At 45.1% G+C, this 21,326-nt stretch overlaps 2 protein-coding genes across 3 annotated transcripts; one reads left to right on the forward strand and one right to left on the reverse strand.

Moving 5' to 3' along the window:
* Positions 1-259: 259 nt before the first annotated feature.
* samd1a (sterile alpha motif domain containing 1a) lies at positions 260-6,779 on the forward strand. Its single transcript, XM_041863877.2, has 6 exons — positions 260-704; positions 2,889-3,246; positions 3,727-3,924; positions 4,058-4,142; positions 4,447-4,561; positions 5,203-6,779. Exons 1-6 carry the CDS (start codon positions 351-353, stop codon positions 5,350-5,352), a joined length of 1,260 nt encoding a protein of 419 aa, XP_041719811.2. The 5' UTR covers positions 260-350; the 3' UTR covers positions 5,353-6,779.
* A 197-nt stretch (positions 6,780-6,976) lies between these two features.
* On the reverse strand, positions 6,977-20,679 carry tecra (trans-2,3-enoyl-CoA reductase a). 2 transcript variants are annotated; one of them, XM_041863878.2, is made up of 11 exons: positions 19,890-20,670; positions 19,095-19,146; positions 18,086-18,130; positions 17,821-17,924; positions 15,238-15,353; positions 14,840-14,945; positions 9,427-9,499; positions 9,208-9,251; positions 8,180-8,237; positions 7,784-7,872; positions 6,977-7,466 (listed from the first exon to the last, which is right to left on the reverse strand). In XM_041863878.2, exons 1-11 carry the CDS (start codon positions 20,049-20,051, stop codon positions 7,293-7,295), a joined length of 1,023 nt encoding a protein of 340 aa, XP_041719812.1. In that variant the 5' UTR covers positions 20,052-20,670; the 3' UTR covers positions 6,977-7,292. The 2 variants fall into 2 exon arrangements, with proteins under 2 accessions (XP_041719812.1, XP_041719813.1); XM_041863879.2 differs by having other exon boundaries at positions 7,355-7,466; positions 7,761-7,872; positions 19,890-20,679.
* Between the last annotated feature and the right edge of the window lie 647 nt (positions 20,680-21,326).

A 21,326-nucleotide genomic window follows, 5' to 3' on the forward strand; every position in this document is an offset into this window, starting at 1 on the left:
TATCACCTGGAAAAAAGTGGCTTTATCCTTCCAGACTCGCCCATTTTATATTATACGAGACGTATCATTTTTTTACCCCAATTTATTATAAAAAGTATTAAATGTTTTGTTTTTGTTTTTCAAGTGATGATAAATTAACACATGCGCGCCTCGTTAGTCCTAACTTCGAAATACCACCTTAAATATCTCCTGTAGAGCTTGATTCTATCTCAAGTGGGTCACCTTAAAAGCGCACAACAACGCAAGCGTACAGCGAGGTTTCAATTTTTTCTCAAGCTGGACTCGAGCCGCGGATCGCAACAAGGTTGACGCACTGGGGCAAAACCGAACGAACGACCCCAACCAGGAGAATGTCTGAACCCGTTTACCGCGATTGGATTTTGGACACTATTGACTCACTGCGGTCGCGAAAAGCCAGACCAGACCTTGAAAGAATTTGTCGAATGGTCCGGAGACGACATGGATCGGCGCCAGAACGAACCAGCGAGGAACTCGAGAAACTGATCCAAGAGCAAACAGTCTTGAAAGTTAACTACAAGGGCTCGATTTCGTATCGAAATGCAGCCAAAGTAGTCAGAAGAAGCAGGAAAAAGGATGATCACACGACCAAAACAACTGCGGTGGAAGAAGCTAACCACTCCGATTTGAGCAACGGGGACAGCGCACTCGTACCCATTGACCAGGATGAGACAGAGAATTTGGAGGTAACGCAAGGCAGCCTGTTTCAGTGACCCCGTGCCGTGACACACCGTCCATCTTCCCCAGAGAAGATAACAGACCCACGTCCTCACTATTATACTGAGTAGACAGGCATATGGTGTAGCTAGGAAAATGGTGTAAAGCGGGATTCTCTATTCAGGGAGGGGTGGCGTGATGAATGCAAGTGCACCGAAACAAACTGCCGCAGACGGGGAGCGGCTGTAGCTACCTCGCGCGACCGAGGTGAAAAATAGCCTACCAATGGGAGCTGCGCTTGCAGTAATAATACAAAAAAGAGGTTGTGTGTAGAAGTGAGTTTGTCTGGGCGCTAAAGCTGTAGAGCAAACAACGACAAAAAAAAAACTTGCACGATTGCCAGCATTAGCAACAACCACAGCCTACCAGCGGAAGGCTCTTTTCAAGCACAAACTCGGCTTTGCAGTGAAGGGGGGCCGAAGCGAAAGTCACATACCTCGGATGTGCGTGACCGAATGGGGGACCGTGTGCTCGGGGTATTTCACGAAGGGGGTGACAGTCGATGTATTCATAAGTAACACGCTGCTAGATATGAAGCCGCGGGTTTAATGGGTTTCGCGAGCGTCTGTCGCAGGAAAAAATTACCCAAAGTCAAAGTAGCCCTACTGAAGGTATTGCTGCTATATCGGGAGCTTCGTGGCTAGAATCGGCCACACTAGACTAGATTCAGGAGCGCTCTATCTGACTGAAGTGGGAAGTCTTTCGCGCGACTCCTCCATTGCGCACTTTTACATTAAAATGGGAGAAAATGGTGACGTTGTCCACGCTCTGTTCCTGTAGTTTATTATATATCCACAAGAAAAAGTAGCAGATTGCGTCAAGTATTATTTTTTGGGCCAATATATATAATTAAAACGATTATTGACAAATCCAAATAGCCTATTCTGCATATCCAAATAATGGAGCTCATGATTAAGCGTCAAAATATTTTAATGGGAGTTAGGCCTGTTCTTCAATTAAAGTTATTTTATAATGTCTGACTCAAGCGCCTCTGAGGTGCGGGGCGGCCTCTGCTGAGTTGAGCGCTCGTACTCGCGCCTCCGCTAGTTGTAGCTTTGGACACGCACACAGGCTGAATAAGCTCATTTCTGCGCTTATATACAGTCATCGACGACAAAGCGAGTGAAAATAAACCCTGTGCATATGTGAATAACACTTCTAAACTTATATGTGGCCCATATTAAGCTATATTGGAATGAGTAATTGTGGTTGGATACCGAACACAATGTGGACGAATAGCGCAGCTGTAGTTCCGAACGGAGTGAACATCCTGTGTGCTCTACGGGGACAAGGCCTCCAAAGGCAATTATTGTCGACAGCGGTCAAATGAAGACTGGTTATTGCGACGTCTGTATGAGCGTGGCTTTATGTCATGTCTCCTTCAATCAGGAGTCGACTCGCGCTAACGCACACCATGTGGGCTGAAACACATTTTCAACCCGCTGATTACAGTTTATGGCACGCTCGCGAGTTTCTCCTTTCTGGTGTAGGCCTAGCTGCGTTCAAAATGAATGAATGTTTGTCTGACTGCTGCTCTAGCGAAAGGTCAGAAGAAAATGTGTAGGTATCATGGCGCAGTTTACATGATATTCAATGTAAATTAGATATTTTTAAGTAAAGAATGCCAGAATACACTTCTATCCAATCATTAACTTACAGGACAAACGGGGGCCACTCTCTCCCCACTAGCCCCCTCCCCCTCCAGTGGCCTGCTGTCCCGTCCCCCTCCCTTGCCTGAGTAGGCTATGTTGCTTCTCCTGCTGTACTTATCACTACCAGCAGAGCTGTTGTTGGCCTAGTTGATCTAAACGGGTCAATATATTAGGGTTGTAGACTAGCCTATAGGCTGTTGTGCTGTCAATCAGATTGACACTCCCACTTTATTGTTAATTTATGAGAAATGATCTGAATTAATATTCTCTGCCAGTATTGAGAAGATCAGTTGTCCTTCTGTTACACCCAAGAAAGTTATTAATACATTAAGCACCTGATTAATGTCAGTGATGTAGTAACCAACTGATCTTTCTTGTTCACAATATAAAGTGGGGTGGATCATTTTGGGGGAGTACGATTAGAATGTTTTCACACACAAAAAAAAGCTAAACGGATAGTGAATCTGTTCAAATTCTTATGTTGCAATGATTGTGTTCCAGGATGAGGTGCCAGTGTCAATGGAGACAGACAGCACCATGGAGGAGGAGGAGGAAGAGGAGGGGGCTGATGAAGATGGCCACGAGGGCTCCTCTCCCTCTCCTGGGGGTGAGAAAGCTGTGCAGGGGGGGTCTGGTGCTGTCCACCCCTACTCTGCCCCCTGCTCCCCCAGCGGCTCCCACCCTGGCCCAAGCCCAAGCCCTGTGTCTGACCACCCCTCTACCTGCAAGACTAGTAGGAGGTCCAGCTCTCTGTCCCCCTCTAGTCCCCTGGCCCTCAGGCAAAATGAGTGTTTGTGTGACTCTGCCTTCTGCCCTGCTGAGCATGGACCCTCAGGGATGCAGAGAAACACAGGAACTGGTTAGTATGCTGTATTAACAGATCATACTATGTGTACAAGTGTAGCCGATGTGGAATGGCTAGCTAGTTAGCTGTACGGCCCAGTGGTGACATCACCCGCTCTGAGACCTAGAAGTAGTCTAGTTGTTTACCTTGCTCTGCACTGGCCATGGTGTCTGTGGAGCAATAGGTAACAGCTTTGTGAGTGCGTTGTGTTGTTGGGAACAGAAGATTGCTGGTTCAAGCCCAGTAAGGGACAGACAGAATCTACCATGTTACTCATGTTTTGGAGAAAACACTAACATTTAATTGTGCTTGCCGTAGTGTCTTAATGCTGGGTAGTGACTGAGTGTTTTAGGAGTAGGTTTGTATTGTAGCGACTAGCAATGAGTTACAGTATAGTGAGTGAGTAAGCATCCAATGCCAGGAGACAGTTTCAAGCTGATGTGTGTGTTTATGCCCATGTATGACTGGGCATCTCTCTCGCTTTCCCCCCTTCAGGGGCTTTAAAGACGATAGTACAGCCATCGGGGACCTGTCCATGGGTTCAGAAGAGCTTGGTGAAGAGAGAGAGAGAGGATGGGGTGAGGATGGAGGAGAGTGGTCTCACTTCTGACCAACTGGTTCCTGACTGTGTGGATGAGACCATGAAGGGTTCTGACAGACGGCCCAAGACGTTGTCTTTTCCCTCTGACGACTGTGGGTTTTCTCTTCTGTTCTATGCCCATCTCTCATATTAGTTTCTCATATTTCTATTTTTCTCATGTGTTCCCAGTGAGGATGTTTAGGATATGAGAGACATTCTGTTTACCGGCCACTGTATCTATTACAGTTGCTAAATACAAGAAGGGGATGGACGTTGCCTCTTACGTGATGGCTCAAGACGATGTCAAGAACGATTTGAAAAACGGAGAAGTGTGAGTCGCTTAATGTTTTTGACACCAGCTTGTACTCAGGGGACACTCACTGCATCCTTGCTAGAGCTTTGGTGCACTAAGTTAACCTATTACATGTTAGTTACATTGTTGTTAAGCCTCCCACCCCAAAATACACCAACTCACTTCAATGTAGACATCATACAGAAATAACCAAGGTACACCAACAGCCTCAAATAGCACACTGTACAAATCCCTTCAAACGAAACAACGTCAACAAAAGGACACATTTGTTGTGTTTTGTCTGCAGTGTCTCACGCTATCTCCCCCATCCTCTACCCCACAGCTCTGTGAAGAAGGAGACGACGAGGCAGAACTTATTGCTGTGGAGCGTGGCGGACGTGGCCACCTACTTCTCTGCTGCAGGCTTTCCAGAGCAGGCTGTAGCTTTCAGAACACAGGTAAGTGCAGTCCCTCAAACTGCCACACAGGGGGCAGTATCTGTACACTCAGACAACCACTCAGACCGAATCCCTGTCCAGAGACAGCCTCTAGCTAGCCAGAGACAGCCCCCAGGCACTCCTGGAGATGTGAAAGTGTTGGGTATATTATAATCAATATGGTGAACAGTCCACGTAGCCCATCAGTAGACAAGGTGAAGATTTGACCTTATTGCATTGAAGTACCACCTATCCAATTCTTAGTAATCTGTATGAAGTGAAGGTCCTATGGGCTAGTGCAGTGACACTAATGGCAGCCTGTGGGGTGTCCACACAGACCCGTGGCCCTCGACCTCCTGTTGACTTCTAAAAGTGGCCATCGTGTAAAATGTATTTGAGTATCGCTTGGCTGGTGGTTGTTTCTTGACCTGGGTAAATGGCTTGGGCAAATAGTAAGTTAAATGATATGAAAGCATACATGAAATATATGCATGACATTTGCATTGCTTTCATTAGAATATATGAATGTGCTCATCCATAAACCAAAGCAACAGATCCTGTACCCCCTAGACTAGGATGCATTTGCTTTGATGTAACTAGTTCACACCCCAATCCACATTTAGATGTTAGTTCAATCACTCCATCTGTTCTCCCCCCAACAGGAAATTGATGGAAAGTCCCTGCTCCTGATGCAGCGCAGTGACGTGTTGACTGGCCTGTCCATCAGACTTGGGCCCGCCCTAAAGATCTACGAGCGCCACGTGAAGGTGCTGCAGAGGACCCACTTCCTGGATGAGGAGGACGATCTCTGACCATGAGAGGGGGGAACGGAACAACACACTCCTCTGAGGAGCAGATGTATCTGTCTGTATTCATACAGTATACACACATACTGTGTTCACTGCATCTCTAGAACCTTCTGTAACGGTTCAAGGAGATGTGGGGAAAAGGACACTGTGGTAGTGACTTGGGCCTTGACAGTGATTATAAACGTGTACGTGGGCTTCCATACCACCTCTCTGTGGTACTGGGGATAAGGACTGCTGTCACCAGACCCATTCTGGTGGTATTGCTTTTATAGGATCTCCCTCTAAACTCATATAGGAATGTTAGGAACCTGCCTAAGGACGCTATAAAAGTCAAAGTGGAGGGCTGCCTGTTATGTAAGGGGCGGGTCAGTGAGTGCAGCCAGTGAGAAATACTTTCTCTGGATTCCTCAGACTCTAGACTTGGCTACCACTGGAGCCTTCTTTAAAAGACTGGTTTCTGTGCTCTCTGAGTCAGTCTGACAAGAAAATAATAACATGTATCCTTGGTGTATCTGTTCTAGCAAACATGGTACTTACATTTCTTCATTGTTTACTCAGACAGTATTTTTAAAAGACATATCAAATGTCATATGATATCCTCAGTTTAACTAGAAACTCAACTTTGTTTTTCTTGTATGATGACAATGTGAACTGATTTAATTTGAGAATGTACAGTATGAGTTTGTTGATTCATCAAAGGTCAGTGATGTCAATCTCTCATTATACCAGCAAAGGAAATTAAGCTTAGTCTCCAGATGTTCTCATGGCTTCACCAGTACTGACCTAGGTTTTATTACTGTTATTAACTGTTTCACTAACATTTAGAAATACCAATATACAGTATGTAGTACCTGCTAAACTAAGGCAACATCATCTGTCATTTGTATGTTTGTATGCTTGCCTTTTGCATTTCCTCATCCCCTCATTTATGTTCACTTCACTTCTAAACATTTTAGATTCATCTAATTTAATCTACTGTGGATGAACCTAGATTTAATCTACAAAATTAAAAGTGTTTGAAGCAGAATTCTAGTTGAAATGGACTGGCAGACCAGAACCAATGTAGCTCAAGGCCCCAATGATCCTGCCTGCTTCAGTTTGAGGAGAGAAAACAACTGAATGATGTTATTTTTTTAAGGGAAAATTAACCAACCAAAAACTTTAGGAAGTGTCATTGTAGCACTAATACATTTTCTTTGTTTACAATCTCAACACAGTAACATACAATTCCCCACGATATGATGGACATCTTGATCAAATGCAACATTGTTATCTGAGAGGATTACAATGAGCTCTCTTCATTTTGCCTTCTGCTTTTGAAACAACGTCACATTCCATATTTCCATCTGTTACGTGTTTGATGTCACACTGTTAATTGTTATGTTGGCCCTGTTTCCAGGGGGAAAAATAAAGTTGTCTTTTCCACTCTTGTGGTGTGATATTTATTACCTCTGTGTATATAATAAGCGGTAAGACGAATATGTAAATGAATTAGTGTTACTGTCTGAAACCCAACCATCACACAATGAGAATGCTGTTAGATGAAACTTAGTTTAAACAATGACACGTTAAATCTTGACACAAACGACAAGCTATAACATGCAACAAATAATACAAAATCCAACAGAACAGTTTAGCCGACAGTTAAGTCACTGCTTTAGTAAAACAAGTGTATTTTTTTCATTAATTTGTGCTTCCACACAATGACATGTACAGTAGGTACCGGTAGTACACATTACATCAGATTAAGACTCATCTGCATTTAAGTCATCAAAGGGTTTTAAACTCCCTAAGACCGGAGTCACAGTGTAGTTGAACTATTCCAACAACTCCTTCCAACCTACCCAGTCAGAAACACCAGGGAACATGCCTTGAGAGTCCAGCTGTAGACTGCAGTGGGGCTGAAGGGGGTCAAGTTATGTGTGGGACCAGCCCTTCTCTGACTAAAGGATGAAGGGCAGTATAGGGGAGCGCAGGGTGGGGTAGTCACGGAACTCCTTGCGGTAGTTTCGGTGCTTTCCCCTGGCCCACACCGTCATCAGGACAAAGCCCACGATGGTGAAGAAAGCCACCGGCAAGCACTGGGTCATCACTGTGAAGCCCATCCACGACCCCAGCTGCAGAGGACCAGATACACTGTTACACATATTATACATGTAGTACCACTGGAGGCTGGTGAGAGGAGGACGGATTACAATAATGGCTGGAATGGACTAAACTAAATGGTATCAAGCACAAGGAAACCATGTGTTTCATGTGTTTGATACCGTTCCATTTATTCTCTCTTGACACCTATTGGCCAGAAGGTGGCAGCATCACTATAACTCCAAACCCCAGGAGGGGAAGTGAAACTGAATTTCAAAGTGTTTCCAGTCTAAAACGTGCAAATACAAATATTTCAATCAACCCACCATTCTTTACTAGAACGCCTCACCTCGTATGTATAGTTGGGACAAGACACCAACGCGAAGATCCAGGTGAACGGATTCTTAGTCGGGTGTGGGATCTTCTTGACCTTCGAACCTGGGATAATATGAGAAAGAATGGAGAAGAAAAGGTTAACATGGGGCTCCTGTAAAGCAGTGCTTGTCAATTAATCAATCAATCAAATGTATTTTATAAAGCCCTTTTTACATCAGCAGTTGTCACAAAGTATACAGATACCTAGCCTAAAACCTCAAAGAGCAAGTAGATGCAGAAGCACAGTGGCTAGGAAAAACTCCCTAGAAAGGAAGGAACCTAGGAACCTTGTGTGCTAACTTTCGAAGTACATATCTGATAATGGACTGCACTGCATGAATAATATAAGCAAGAGCCTATGGGAACTCACCTGAACATTTGAGGTTGCGTAGAGCGATGTTGATGGAGAAGTTGCCGACCTGACAGAACTGTGAGGATGAGGAAAACACAATAACATGACAAAGGGCTCAATCAGCCACAACTCTAACCAAACACAAAAGAAGACCTGGTGACACTTCCTGGTGAAACTTTACATTAAGTTGCTCTTATACCTATGTAATAACAATGTGATAACTCTAGTAACTCCATGAAGATATTATTGTTACTCTGCTGGGAAGTCTGATCTATATTGCACTGATGTTAATGATGTTATTATTGTGTAACCTCGTCTCCTCGTATGGTGGTAAGACTATTATTTGCAGTGGTGGAAAAAGTACCCAATTGTCATACTTGAGTAAAAGTAAAGATACCTTAATAGACAATGACTCAAGTAAAAGTAAAAGCCACCCAGTAAAATACTACTTGAGTAAAACTATTTGGTTTTAAATATACTTAAGTATCAAATGTAAATGTAATTGCTAAAATATATTTAAGTATCAAAAGTAAAAGTACAAGTACAAATTATTTCACATTCCTTTTTAATTTACAGATAGCCAGGGGCACACTCCAACAATCAGACATAATTCTCAAACGAAGCATTTGTGTTTAGTGAGTCCGCCAGATCAGAGGCAGTAGGGATGACCAGGGATGTTCTCTTGATAAGTGAGTGAATTTGACCATTTTCCTGTCCTGCTTGGTATTCAAAATGTAACGAGTACTTTTGGGTGTCAGGGAAAATGTATGGAGTAAAAAGTACATTATTTTCTTTAGGAATGTAGTGGAGTAAAAGTCAAAGTCAAAAATAGAAATAGTAAAGTAAAGTACATATACCCCAAAAAATGACTTAAGTAGTACTTTAAAGTATTTTTACTTAAGTACTTTACACCACTGATTATTTGTGCCTAATGGGCCTACTGTGTAGCCTCAACTCCATTACAAAGAAATTACTAAATTAATATATTACATCATGAGGTATTAAAATAAATATAATCTTCAACACACTAACTAAAGAATACTTACTAAGAATATAATGAGTGCTGTCTTCACTTGCTGTTGCCCATAGTCTGTAAACACACAAGCAGGTGTGATGTATCATGGGAAAGAACATTGAAAGTCATTAGGGATTATGAAAAGATCTATCTGTATTCTGTAACATCCTGGCAACCAGCAGACAGTGTAGAGATGAGTGTGCATTAGGTGGGTTAGATATGATATCACCTCAGGGTAGACAGGACTTACAGGGCGGTGTATAGAGTGGATGGTTGATGTAGTAGGCCATCCATGCTGCGAAACACCAGTAATAACTGCAGTTCTGGAAAAGAAGCAAGACCAGTTTTACAAGTCATCAGAATGTAATAACAAATTAATTAGACAATATGTTTACCCCAGACAATAAGTTTAGAAACTATGTCACATGAAAGTAAACCACTAAATAAAAGGTATAGAAATACTGTTATTATCAGAGATCATTGGATCAAACTGGATCACAGATCCTCTTTAGAATTGGAGATTGGAGATTTTTATTTCACCTTTATTTAACCAGGTAAGCCAGTTGAGAACAAGTTCTAATTTACAACTGCGACCTGGCCAAGATAAAGCAAAGCAGTGCGATAAAAACAACAACAACACAGAGTTACATATGGAATAAACAAAACGTACAGTCAATAACACAATAGAAAATCTATATACAGTGTGTGCAAATGTAGTAGGTTATGGAGGTAAGGCAATAAATAGGCTATAGTGCAAAATAATTACAATTTAGTATTAACACTGGAGTGATAGATGTGCATAAGATGATGTGCAAATAGAGATACTGGGGTGCAAATTAGCAAAATAAATAACAATGTAAATAAAAATATGGGGATGAGGTAGTTGTGTGGGCTAATTACAGATGGGCTGTGTACAGGTGCAGTGATCGGTAAGCTGCTCTGACAACTGATGCTTAAAGTTAGTGAGGGAGATAAGTGTCTCCAGCTTCAGAGATTTTTGCCGTTCGTTCCAGTCATTTGCAGCAGAGAACTGGAAGGAATGGCGGCCAAAGGAGGTGTTGGCTTTGGGGATGACCAGTGAGATATACCTGCTGGAACGCATATTACGGATGGGTGTTGCTATGGTGACCAATTTGCCTAGAAGTGATTTATAGATGACCTGGAGCCAGTGGGTTTGGCGACGAATAGTGAGGGCCAGCCAACGAGAGCATACAGGTCACAATGGTGGGTAGTATATTGTCACGATCGTCTGACGAATGAGACCAAAGCGCAGCGCGTTGAGTGAACATGACTTTATTAAATTAAAGTACTCAATGCCAAAACAACAAACAATGACGATACGTGAAGTCCACAGTGACAAAGACTGAATACGGAACAAAAACCCACAACACTAAGGTGAACACTGACAGTTTAAATATGGCTCCCAATCAGAGATAACGAGCCGACAGCTGACACTCGTTACCACTGATTGGGAGTCAGCACGACCAAACAAGGAAACACAACCAAAACCAAACCAAACACAACAAAACGAACACACCCTGGCTCAACATACAAAGTCCCGGAGCCAGAGCGTGACAGTACCCCCTAAAGGCGCGGACTGCAGCACGCGCCTCAGAAACCCCAAACAGGGAGGGCTGGGTGGGCATTACTCCTCGGAGGCGGCTCCGGCTCGGGCTTGACCACCACCCTTCTTCAATCCCCCGTAGCGCCCCGGTCCGATCTGACCCAGCTGGTAGGATCTGGACTGACGACGCGCACCCCTGGCTTGGCGCGTGAGGCAGGAACGGACCGGACCTGGCTGACGATACGCACCCTAGGCTTGATGCGTGGAGCCGGAACGGGCCTCACCAGGCTGACCGACTCGCATCCCTGGCTTGGTGCGAGTAGTAGGAATGGGCTGGATCAGGCTGACGGCTCGCACCCTTGGCTTAGTGCAGTAGCAGGGACGAGCTGAACCAGGCTGACGACTCGCACCCTTGGCTTGGTGCGAGTAGCAGGAACGGGCTGGACCAGGCCGACGACTGTACCCCTGGCTTGGTGCGAGTAGCAGGAACGGGCTGGACCAGGCTGACGCACTCGCACCCCTTGGCTTGGTGCGAGTAGCAGGAACGGGCTGGACCAGGCTGACGACTCGCACCCTTGGCTTGGTGCGAGTAGCAGGAACGGGCTGGACCAGGCTGGACGACTCGCACCCTTGGCTTGGTGCGAGTAGCAGGAACAGGCCGGGCTGGGCTGGCGACGCACACCGTAGGTTTTGTGCGTGGAGCAGGAACAGGCCGGGCTGGGCTGGCGACGCACACCGTAGGCTTTGTGCGTTGAGCAGGAACAGGCCGGGCTGGGCTGGCGACGCACACCGTAGGCTTTGTGCGTTGAGCAGGAACAGGCCGGGCTGGGCTGGCGACGCACACAGTAGGCTTTGTGCGTTGAGCAGGAACAGGCCGGGCTGGGCTGGCGACGCACACCGTAGGTTTTGTGCGTGGAGCAGGAACAGGCCGGGCTGGGCTGGCGACGCACACAGTAGGCTTTGTGCGTTGAGCAGGAACAGGCCGGGCTGGGCTGGCGACGCACACCGTGGACCGGGGTGCGAGTCGTCAGCCTGGTCCAGCCCGTTCCTGCTACTCGCACCAAGCCAGGGGTGCGAGTCGTCAGCCTGGTTCAGCCCGTTCCTGCTACACGCACCAAGCCCGGGGTGCGAGTTGTCAGCCTGGTAAGACCGGTCAGCTGCTCCACAACGGAGCGTAAGCAATCCGCTCCGTCAATGACCAGTCCAGATCCAGCCAGCGGGGTCAGACCGGACCAGGGGCGCTACGGGGGTATTATGGAGGGGTGGTGGTCAAAGTCCCGGAGCCAGAGCGTGACATATATGGGGCTTTGGTGACAAGACGGATGGCACTGTGATAGACTACATCCAATTTGCTGAGTAGAGTGTTGGAAGCTATTTTGTAAATGACATCGCCGAAGTCAAGGATCGGTAGGATAGTCCGTTTTAAAAGGGCATGTTTAGCAGCATGAGTGAAGGAGGCTTTGTTTGCGAAATAGGAAGCCGATTCTAGATTTAACTTTGGATTGGAGATGCTTAATGTGAGTCTGGAAAGAGAGTTTACGGTCTAACCAGACACATAGATATTTGTAGTTGTTCACATATTCTAAGTCAGAACGGCCGAGAGTAGTGATTCTAGTCGGGCGGGCGGGTGCAAGCAGCGTTCGATTGAAGTGCATGCATTTAGTTTTACTAGCGTTTAAGAGCAGTTGGAGGCCACAGAAGGAGTGTTGTATGGCATTGAAGCTCGTTTGGAGGTTTGTTAACACAGTGTCCAATGAAGGGCCAGATGTATACAAAATGGTGTCGTCTGCGTAGAGGTGGATCTGAGAGTCACCAGCAGCAAGAGCGACATCATTGATATACACAGAGAATAGAGTCGGTCCGAGAATTGAACCCTGTGGCACCCCCATAGAGACTGCCAGAGGTCCAGACAACAGGCCCTCCGATTTGACACATTGATCTCTATCTGAGAAGTAGTTGGTTAACCAGGCGAGGCAGTCATTTGAGAAACCAAGGCTATTTAGTCTGCCAATAAGAATGCAGTGATTGACAGAGTCAAAAGCCTTGGCCAGGTCGATGAAGATGGCTGCACAGTACTTTCTTTTATCGATCGCGGTTATTATATTGTTTAGGACCTTGAGCGTGGCTGAGGTGCACCCATGACCAGCTCGGAATCCAGATTGCATAGCGGAGAAGGTACGGTGGGATTCGAAATGGTCGGTGATCTGTTTGTTAACTTGTCTTTCAAATACTTTCGAAAGGCAGGGCAGGATGGATATACAGTAGGTCTGTCACAGTTTGGATCTAGAGTGTCACCCCCTTTGAAGAGGGGGATGACCGCAGCAGCTTTCCAATCTCTGGGGATCTCAGACGATACGAAAGAGAGGTTGAACAGGCTAGTAATAGGGGTTGCGACAATTTCGGCGCCTCATTTTACAAAGAAAGGGTCCAGATTGTCTAGCCCAGCTGATTTGTAGGGGTCCAGATTTTGCAGCTCTTTCAGGGCATCAGCTATCTGAATTTGGGTGAAGGAGAATTGGGGGGGGCAAGTTGCAGCGGTGGGTGCAGAGCTGGTGGCCGGGGTAGGGGTAGCCAGGTGGAAAGCATGGCCCAGCCGTAGCAAAATGCTTATTGAAATTCTCCATTATTGTAGATTTATCAGTGGTGATAGTGTTTCCTAGCCTCAGTGCAGTGGGTAGCTGGGAGGAGGAGCTCTTAGTCTCCATGGGCTTTACAGTGTCCCAAAACTTTTTGGAGTTAGTGCTACAGGATGCAAATTTCTGTTTGAAAAAGCTAGCCTTTGCTTTCCTAACTGATTGTGTATATTGGTTCCTGACTTCCCTGAAAAGTTGCATGTCGTGGGGGCTGTTCGATGCTAATGCAGTACGCCACAGGATGTTTTTGTGCTGGTCAAGGGCAGTCAAGTCTGAGGTGAACCAGGGGCTATATCTGTTCTTAGTTCTGAATTTTTTGAATGGGGCATGCTTATTTAAGATGGAGAGGAAAGCACTTTTGAAGAACATCCAGGCATCCTCTACTGACGGAATGAGGTCAATATCCATCCAGGATACCCGGGCCAGGTAAATTAGAAAGGCCTGCTTGCTGAAGTGTTTTAGGGAGCGCTTGACAGTGATGAGGGGTGGTCGTTTGACCGCGGACCCATTATGGACGCAGGCAATGAGGCAGTGATCGCTGAAATCCTGGTTGAAGACAGCGGAGGTGTATTTAGAGGGTAAATTAGTCAGGATGATATCTATGAGGGTGCCCATGTTTATGGATTTAGGGTTGTACCTGGTAGGTTCCTTGATAATTGGTTTGAGATTGAGGGCATCTAGTTTAGATTGTAGGACGGCCGGGGTGTTAAGCATATCCCAGTTTAGGTCACCAAGAAGTACGAACTCTGAGGATAGATGGGGGGCAAGCTCAAACTGTTTGGGCACAGACCTGGATAGTATGATAGAGCTCTGCAGGCTATCTCTACAGTAGATTGCAACTCCGCCCCCTTTGGCAGTTCTATATAGATGGAAAATGTTGTAGTTCGAGATGGAAATTTCTGAATTTTTGGTGGCCTTCCTAAGCCAGGATTCAGACACTGCTAGAACATCAGGGTTGGCAGAGTGTGCTAACGCAGTGAATAACTCAAACTTGGGGAGGAGGCTTCTGATGTTAACATGCAAGAAACCAAGGCTTTTACTGTTACAGAAGTCAACAAATGATAGTGCCTGGGGAGTAGGAGTGATACTGGGGGCTACAGGGCCTGGGTTAACCTCTACATCACCAGAGGAACAGAGGAGGAATAGAATAAGGATACGGCTAAAGGCTTTAAGAACTGGTCTTTTAGTGCGTTGGGTACAGAGAATAAAAGGGGCAGATTTCCGGGCGTTGTAGAATAGATTCAGGGCATTATGTACAGACAAGGATATGGAAGGATATGAGTACAGTGGAGGTACACCTAAGCATTGGGTAACGCTGAAAGAGATAGCATCACTGGAGGTACCGATTGAGCCGGTCTCCGCGTGTATGGGGGGTGGGACAAAGGAGCTATCTGAGGCAGGTTGAGCGGGACTAGGGGCTCTACAGTGAAATAGTACAATAAGATGCCCTTATTCAATCTTCTCACCTTGAAGATGTTTCTCAGTGGCATGGTACCGTGGGAGATTCGGTGGATGAACAGCGTCTCAAGGATTCTCTTCACATAGTGGAATGAGTGACACATGCAGGCCAAACTGCAGCGGGAGGGGAAAAGTTATCATAGTATAGATTACATCTTATTATCATCACATATTTAGCTTTGATTACTACATCATTCATTCACTGGTCTCTATGACAGTCCAAGATGGCTGTCATGCTTCTCTGATGCAGCACACACATTATCTTCACTGTTAACACCATCACCTGTCAACCTGACGTAATTATGTCACTGTAATCATCACTTGGAGAGCCTGAAATATTTAGAAGTGCGAGGTATAGTGACAGAGATAGAATAGATCCTTGAAAATGCAGTAATTTGACACTCACTGTACAACCCAGTGCTTGCTGCTGCTAAAGTCATACTTTGGGGCGTAGATGAAAGGCAGGCGGAAGTAGAACATCAAGTAGATGAGCAGTGGTCCATAACACTCTGATAGGAAGACCTGAGGAGGGGGGAAGACATAAAGGTGAGACATGTACAGTGACTTGCAAAAGTATTCACCCCCCTTGGCATTTTTCCTATTTTGTTGCCTTACAACCTGGAATTAAAATTGATTTTTTGGGGGTTTGTATCATTTGATTTACCAAACATGCCTACCACTTTGAAGATGCAAAATATTTTTTATTGTGAAACAAACAAGAAATAAGACAAAAAAACTAAAAACTTGAGCGTGCATAACTATTCACCCCAACCCAAGTCTCTTGGGGTATGTCTCTATTAGCTTGACACATCTAGCCACTGGGATTTTTGCCCATTCTTCAAGGCAAAACTGCTTCTTCAAGTTGGATGGGTTCCGCTGGTGTACAGCAATCTTTAAGTCATACCACAGATGATCAATTGGATTGAGGTCTGGGCTTTGACAAGGCCATTCCAAGACATTTAAATGTTTCCCCTTAAACCACTCAAGTGTTGCTTTAGCAGTATGCTTAGGGTCATTGTCCTGCTGGAAGGTAAACCTCCGTCCCAGTCTCAAATCTCTGGAAGACTGAAACAGGTTTCCCTCAAGAATTTCCCTGTATTTAGCGCCATTCATCATTCCTTCAATTCTGACCGTTTTCTCAGTCCCTGCCGATGAAAAACATCCCCACAGCATGATGCTGCCACCACCATGCTTCACTGTGGGGATGGTGTTCTTGGGGTGATGAGAGGTGTTGGGTTTGTGCCAGACATAGTGTTTTCCTTTATGGCCAAAAAGCTCAATTTTAGTCTCATCTGACCAGAGTACCTTCTTCCATATGTTTGGGGAGTCTCCCACATGCCTTTTGGCGAACACCAAACGTGTTTGCTTATTTTTTTCTTTAAGCAATGGCTTTTTTCTGGCCACTCTTCTGTAAAGCCCAGCTCTGTGGAGTGTATGGCTTAAAGTGGTCCTATGGACAGATACTCCAATCTCCGCTGTGGAGCTTTGCACCTTCAGGGTTATCTTTGGTCTCTTTGTTGCCTCTCTGATTAATGCCCTCCTTGCCTGGTCTGTGAGTTTCGATGGGCGGCCCTCTCTTGGCAGGTTTGTTGCCCTGCCATATTCTTTCCATTTTTTAATAATGGATTTAATGGTGCTCTGTGGGATGTTGAAAGTTTTGGATATTGTTTTATAACCCAACCCTGATCTGTACTTCTCCACAACTTTGTCCCTGACCTGTTTGGAGAGCTCCTTGGTCTTCATGGTGCCGCTTGCTTGGTGGTGCCCCTTGCTTGGTGGTGCCCCTTGCTTAGTGGTGTTGCAGACTCTGGGAACTTTCAGAACAGGTGTATATATACTGAGATCATGTGACAGATCATGTGACACTTAATTACACACAGGTGGACTTTATTTAACTAATTATGTGACTTCTGAAGGTAATTGGTTGCACCAGATCTTATTTAGGGGCTTCATAGCAAAGGGGGTGAATACATATGCACGCACCACTTTTCCATTATTTATTTTTTAGAATCTTTTGAAACAAGTTATGTTTTTCATTTCACTTGACCAATTTGGACTATTTTGTGTATGTCCATTACATGAAATAAAAATAAAAATCCATTTAAATTACAGGTTGTAATGCAACAAAATAGGAAAAACGCCAAGGGGGATGAATACTTTTGCAAGGCACTGTTGGTGCTGATTGGATCGGTAGGTGCTACTTGCTTCACCTTGCGTTCTGATAGGCTGGATGGAAGTTTTATCATATTGCTTAAAGCTATCCGATCAATTCAGATCTACAGGAGTGCCTAGGGAGGAGGGCAAGTAGATTATTTGTAATAGAGTATTAGAGAAAACAAGTTGGCATGTAACACAAGCATTCCCCAAGAGATAGGGCAGCTTAGCTGACAGTCAGTTTGTGATGAAACAGATCTATGAATCAACACCTCTGGCATGGGTCCAGGCTCAGCACGGGTGACTGATCGCTACTGTTGATCTCAGCTATGGTGCCAGGCTGCAAGGAGGACATTGGACCCCGCTACCCCCCAACACTGGCGTCACCCTATTCCACCGGGGGTTCAGAGACGGGTGGATAAGGGGTGAGAGGATTGAGGACATGGAGCGTGGTTACAGTATGTGGTTGGTTGTGGAGAATAGTTGAGGAGGCTATGGCAGTGGAGGGTGAAAAGGAGGTCAGGGGGATAAACACCTGTGGGGGGAATAGGGCCATGAGATTATGTGTCCTAGGACAGAAGATAGAGGAGCTAGGAGGTGAGAGAAAACCGAACCAGAGTACAGTGCATCTATCTGTCAGTGTGGGTGTATATTTATATGCAAGGCTATAGTTGATTAATTGAAGGAGTGTGGCTGTGTATATTTAAATGCAGGAGTCAAGATATACAGTAGAATGTGTGTGTGTGTGCGCAAGTGCGTTCGTGTGTGTGTTTGTGTGCATGCGTACATGCGTGCGTGCATTCACGCGTGTGTGTGTGTGTTTGCATGTGCTCACAGTGCCCCAGGCGATCTGGGCCCCCAGGTCAGAGAAGTAGAAGCTGGCCGTGGTTCCAACAGGAAGTGTCTGCAAGATGTCCTCATCCTTCAGACCCTTACCCTCTGTGGAGCGAGACAGAGCACAATGCTACAGTCAGCCATGACATTGCGGACCATATCACAGAAGATAAGACCTTAATACGGTTTTGGTATAGCAATTTCTAGCACTCATATGAGTCTGTGTAGGTAGCTGAGGCATCATGCATGGGAGGTGTGGGGCTTACTAGGATCCAGGCGTAAGGACTGTCTGGCTGGGTACCACTGGGGATCTGGCAAGAAGACAGAAGTTAATTAAGCTTATAATAGCCTCCATTTCTAGGCTTCCTTCCAGTAGCCGAGTAATTAACGAGACTTGGAAAGATGGCATTGCGAGATTAACCTCATAATTATCAGGACATATTGTATATGGATCATACATATCTACACACTTAGAAAAAAGCGTTCCAAAAGGCTTCTTCGGCTGTTCCCATAGGAGAACCCTTTTTGGTTCCAGGTAGAACCATTTTGGGTTCCATCCATGTAGAACCCTCTGTGGAAAGGGTTCTACATGGAACCCATAACGGTTCTACTTGGAACCAAAAGGGTTCTACATGGAACTAACAGGGGTTCTTCAAAGGGTTCTCCTATGGGGACAGCCGAAGAACCCTTTTAGATTCTAGAAAGCACATTTTGTTCTAAGCGTGTAGAGCAGGGATGGGCAACTGGTCCCCCTTTTGAAGGCCCGCGGATCAATTGATTTTGTTAGTCAGTCTCACTCAGATATCATATTAAAAACAAATGCAAACATTTCTCTCCACCCTATAGCAAAATGTGTAGAATTGCAGGAAATTAGCTGTAAAATGGCAAATGTTCCTCTCCACCCCATGGCAAAATGTGTATAATAGCAGCAAACTTGCTTTAAAACTGCAACATTTCCGTTATGCCCCATGACAAAATGTATAGAATTGCATGAAACTAACTCTAAAACTTAAAGATTTTCTCTCCGCAGTCAAGAGCAACTGCGGCCCCTCATGATTAGTTCAGATTTTTTTGTGGCCCCCACCCCCATCAAAGTTGCCCATCCCTGGTGTAGAGAGTAGATCATGTTACAAAAATGTTTTACATTTCATGTTGTTACATCAATGACTGAAAATGGATCTGGATAAGAGTGTCTGCTAAATTACTATAATTTAAATGTTAATGTTTGTGGTGCACGCACTCTTAAGGTGGGCCTGGACTTTGTCATATACTCACTTGATTTGTGGAACAAAGCCTTAATATCCAAAATAGTAGAAGTTGGCTCAACCTGTTCAGAAAGACAGTCAATCAAACATACTACTAGTGTTACTACCATGGGTCTAATAAATGTATCCCAGATAGATTTATTGACTAAAGTTTGATATTTGTTTTCAAGTTGTGAAATTAGTACCATACCACATACTGTACATATGCTATAACACTAACAGATTTATTCCCACTGTTAAGACAGCCAAGCAAATTAAAACAGCCTACAGTTACAGGAAACTGCATCTGTTTTCATAATGAAGATCTTGAAGTAATTGTGAGACTATGATACAGCATTTCAACCGTAATTAATTATGATTGCAACACAACCGCTCACATTCATAAAAGCCACTAAATACATGGTGCTTGCTGTTGGCTTCAAGACACCCACTGGCTTCAGGACACTGAGCTGACACATAACTCATAACTAGCCCAGAAGATTCCTACAAGATCAGGGGGAATTTTCACCTCCTAACTGCAACACAACCTCTGTAGAATCAGCCATATTGTCTGAGAACTGTAAATTAGCCGGCTGTCCGGTCAAAGGGATGACTCGGTAACTTCTTGAGCTAAAGCAAACAAGTGTCCTCTGACTTCATCAGACAGTATTATGGCTTTTACTAGGACTATAATTAGACCTCAGCTGATTATTTCTGACTTTTAAATGTCATTTTGCTCAGTGTACAGTATCAAATACAGTATTGAACGTGCACAGTGACTGATGAGACACAGTGACACAGACACACACACACTCCAGGCACTCACTTTGTCCAAGAGTAGTAGCTTCTCCTTTGTCTTTGCATCCACGATTTCTACCTCAAAGTAAACAATCCTTTTGGCCTTTTTGGGTGGTTTAGGTCTTGGTCTCTGGGCTGAACTTTTCTTTTCTTGCCCATTTGACTTCGCCTCTAAAGCCAGTGTATCCATGACCCCTTTTGAACTATGACCTTAATGTGCCTCCGCACTAAAATGAGGTCCCTCCAACGGTTTGCAAAAACCTAGTTAGTGTTCTCTACTTGTCTCTGATTAGTCCTCTATGTGCTCTGCGACTGTTTGTCTTACTATCTGCACCCTCCAAATAGCCTTCCAGAATGGGAAACGACTGTGTCACCGTAAAAAGCCTTTTCCTGTGTGAGGGTGTGAGAAAGAAGTAAAGAGGTAAAGAAAGCAAGAGGGTGGGAGAGAGAAAGAGAGAGAGAGAGAGAGAGAGAGAGAGAGAGAGAGAGAGAGAGAGAGACAGAGAGGAAGAGCTTGCCTGTGAGATGTTCGTAGAATGAGAGGGGGTTAAACGTCAGTAACCCACCACCTCCTCACCTGAAGAGAGGCCTCCCACCAGTTACCGGACCCCCTCCACACCCACAAACGTACTGAAGGCGAAACCCGAGACACCCAAGACATAATCCGTAGCGTGCATGTCGCAATGCTAAATATAAGATGCCCGATTTGCTCTGCTCTGCTCTGCAGTAGCTCAGTAACCTTGGTCAGCCACACACAACCCTACTCAGAAACAGATCCCTCTCTGCTCTCAGAAGAGCCAAGACACATCTCTGCTGAGCTCTGCTCCTCACTCAGTCACACTGTCTCACACCGACCCCCCTATGGGCCTGATCCATGTGGATGAGGGACAGCAAGACCTCTGCATGCCAACGCTTACCCCTCCCCCAGGCCACCTGTGCCATTTTTCTTTTTTCTGCCACTCTGACCTCGAGAACCAACAAAAACAAACACATGTTTATTTTAGAGCGTGTGTATTCTCCCCATACCCTGAACAAACATTAAGGCCTAATACTGTCCTATAATTTTCCAATGGAGTGAGAGCTGTCAGCTGTAGTGCTATCAGAGCTGTGAGGTGCTGGCTGTAAGTTGCGGAGCTTGGAGATGTTGCCCAAGATATCCTTCAGACAGAGGGATCATGTCCTTCATATTTGACTAAAAGGAGCATGTCAACACACACAGGCAGCAGATCTGTATTCTATATTTACAATCAGGTTAGACCACACACATCAGACAGGAGCACACAAAGATACAAGAACACGGTAAGCTTTTTTGATGTATCTGCATGGATGAAAATGTATTGACATATTAGCTGTTACCTGCTGTCATGGTAACAAGGATTTGTTCAAAGGGGACTGCTGGTTTTGTTGATTATGTGCAGAAAAGCAGACTCTGTGTTGGAGTGGACAGGAGTTGGAATACCTGGAC

This window comes from Coregonus clupeaformis, chromosome 35 (assembly GCF_020615455.1).
Source record: "Coregonus clupeaformis isolate EN_2021a chromosome 35, ASM2061545v1, whole genome shotgun sequence".
Classification (NCBI taxonomy): domain Eukaryota; kingdom Metazoa; phylum Chordata; class Actinopteri; order Salmoniformes; family Salmonidae; genus Coregonus; species Coregonus clupeaformis.

Coding starts and splice junctions, on each gene's coding strand:
- samd1a (XM_041863877.2), top strand. CDS start 351: ATGTCTGAACCCGTTTACCGCGATTGGATTTTGGACACTATTGACTCA. Junction 3,247..3,726: donor GCAGAGAAACACAGGAACTG/GTTAGTATGCTG, acceptor TCCCCCCTTCAG/GGGCTTTAAAGACGATAGTA. Junction 4,562..5,202: donor CTGTAGCTTTCAGAACACAG/GTAAGTGCAGTC, acceptor TCCCCCCAACAG/GAAATTGATGGAAAGTCCCT.
- tecra (XM_041863878.2), bottom strand. CDS start 20,051: ATGGATACACTGGCTTTAGAGGCGAAGTCAAATGGGCAAGAAAAGAAA. Junction 19,147..19,889: donor AGCTACTACTCTTGGACAAA/GTGAGTGCCTGG, acceptor CTTTCTGAACAG/GTTGAGCCAACTTCTACTAT. Junction 7,467..7,783: donor GTCCCAACTATACATACGAG/GTGAGGCGTTCT, acceptor GGTCCTCTGCAG/CTGGGGTCGTGGATGGGCTT.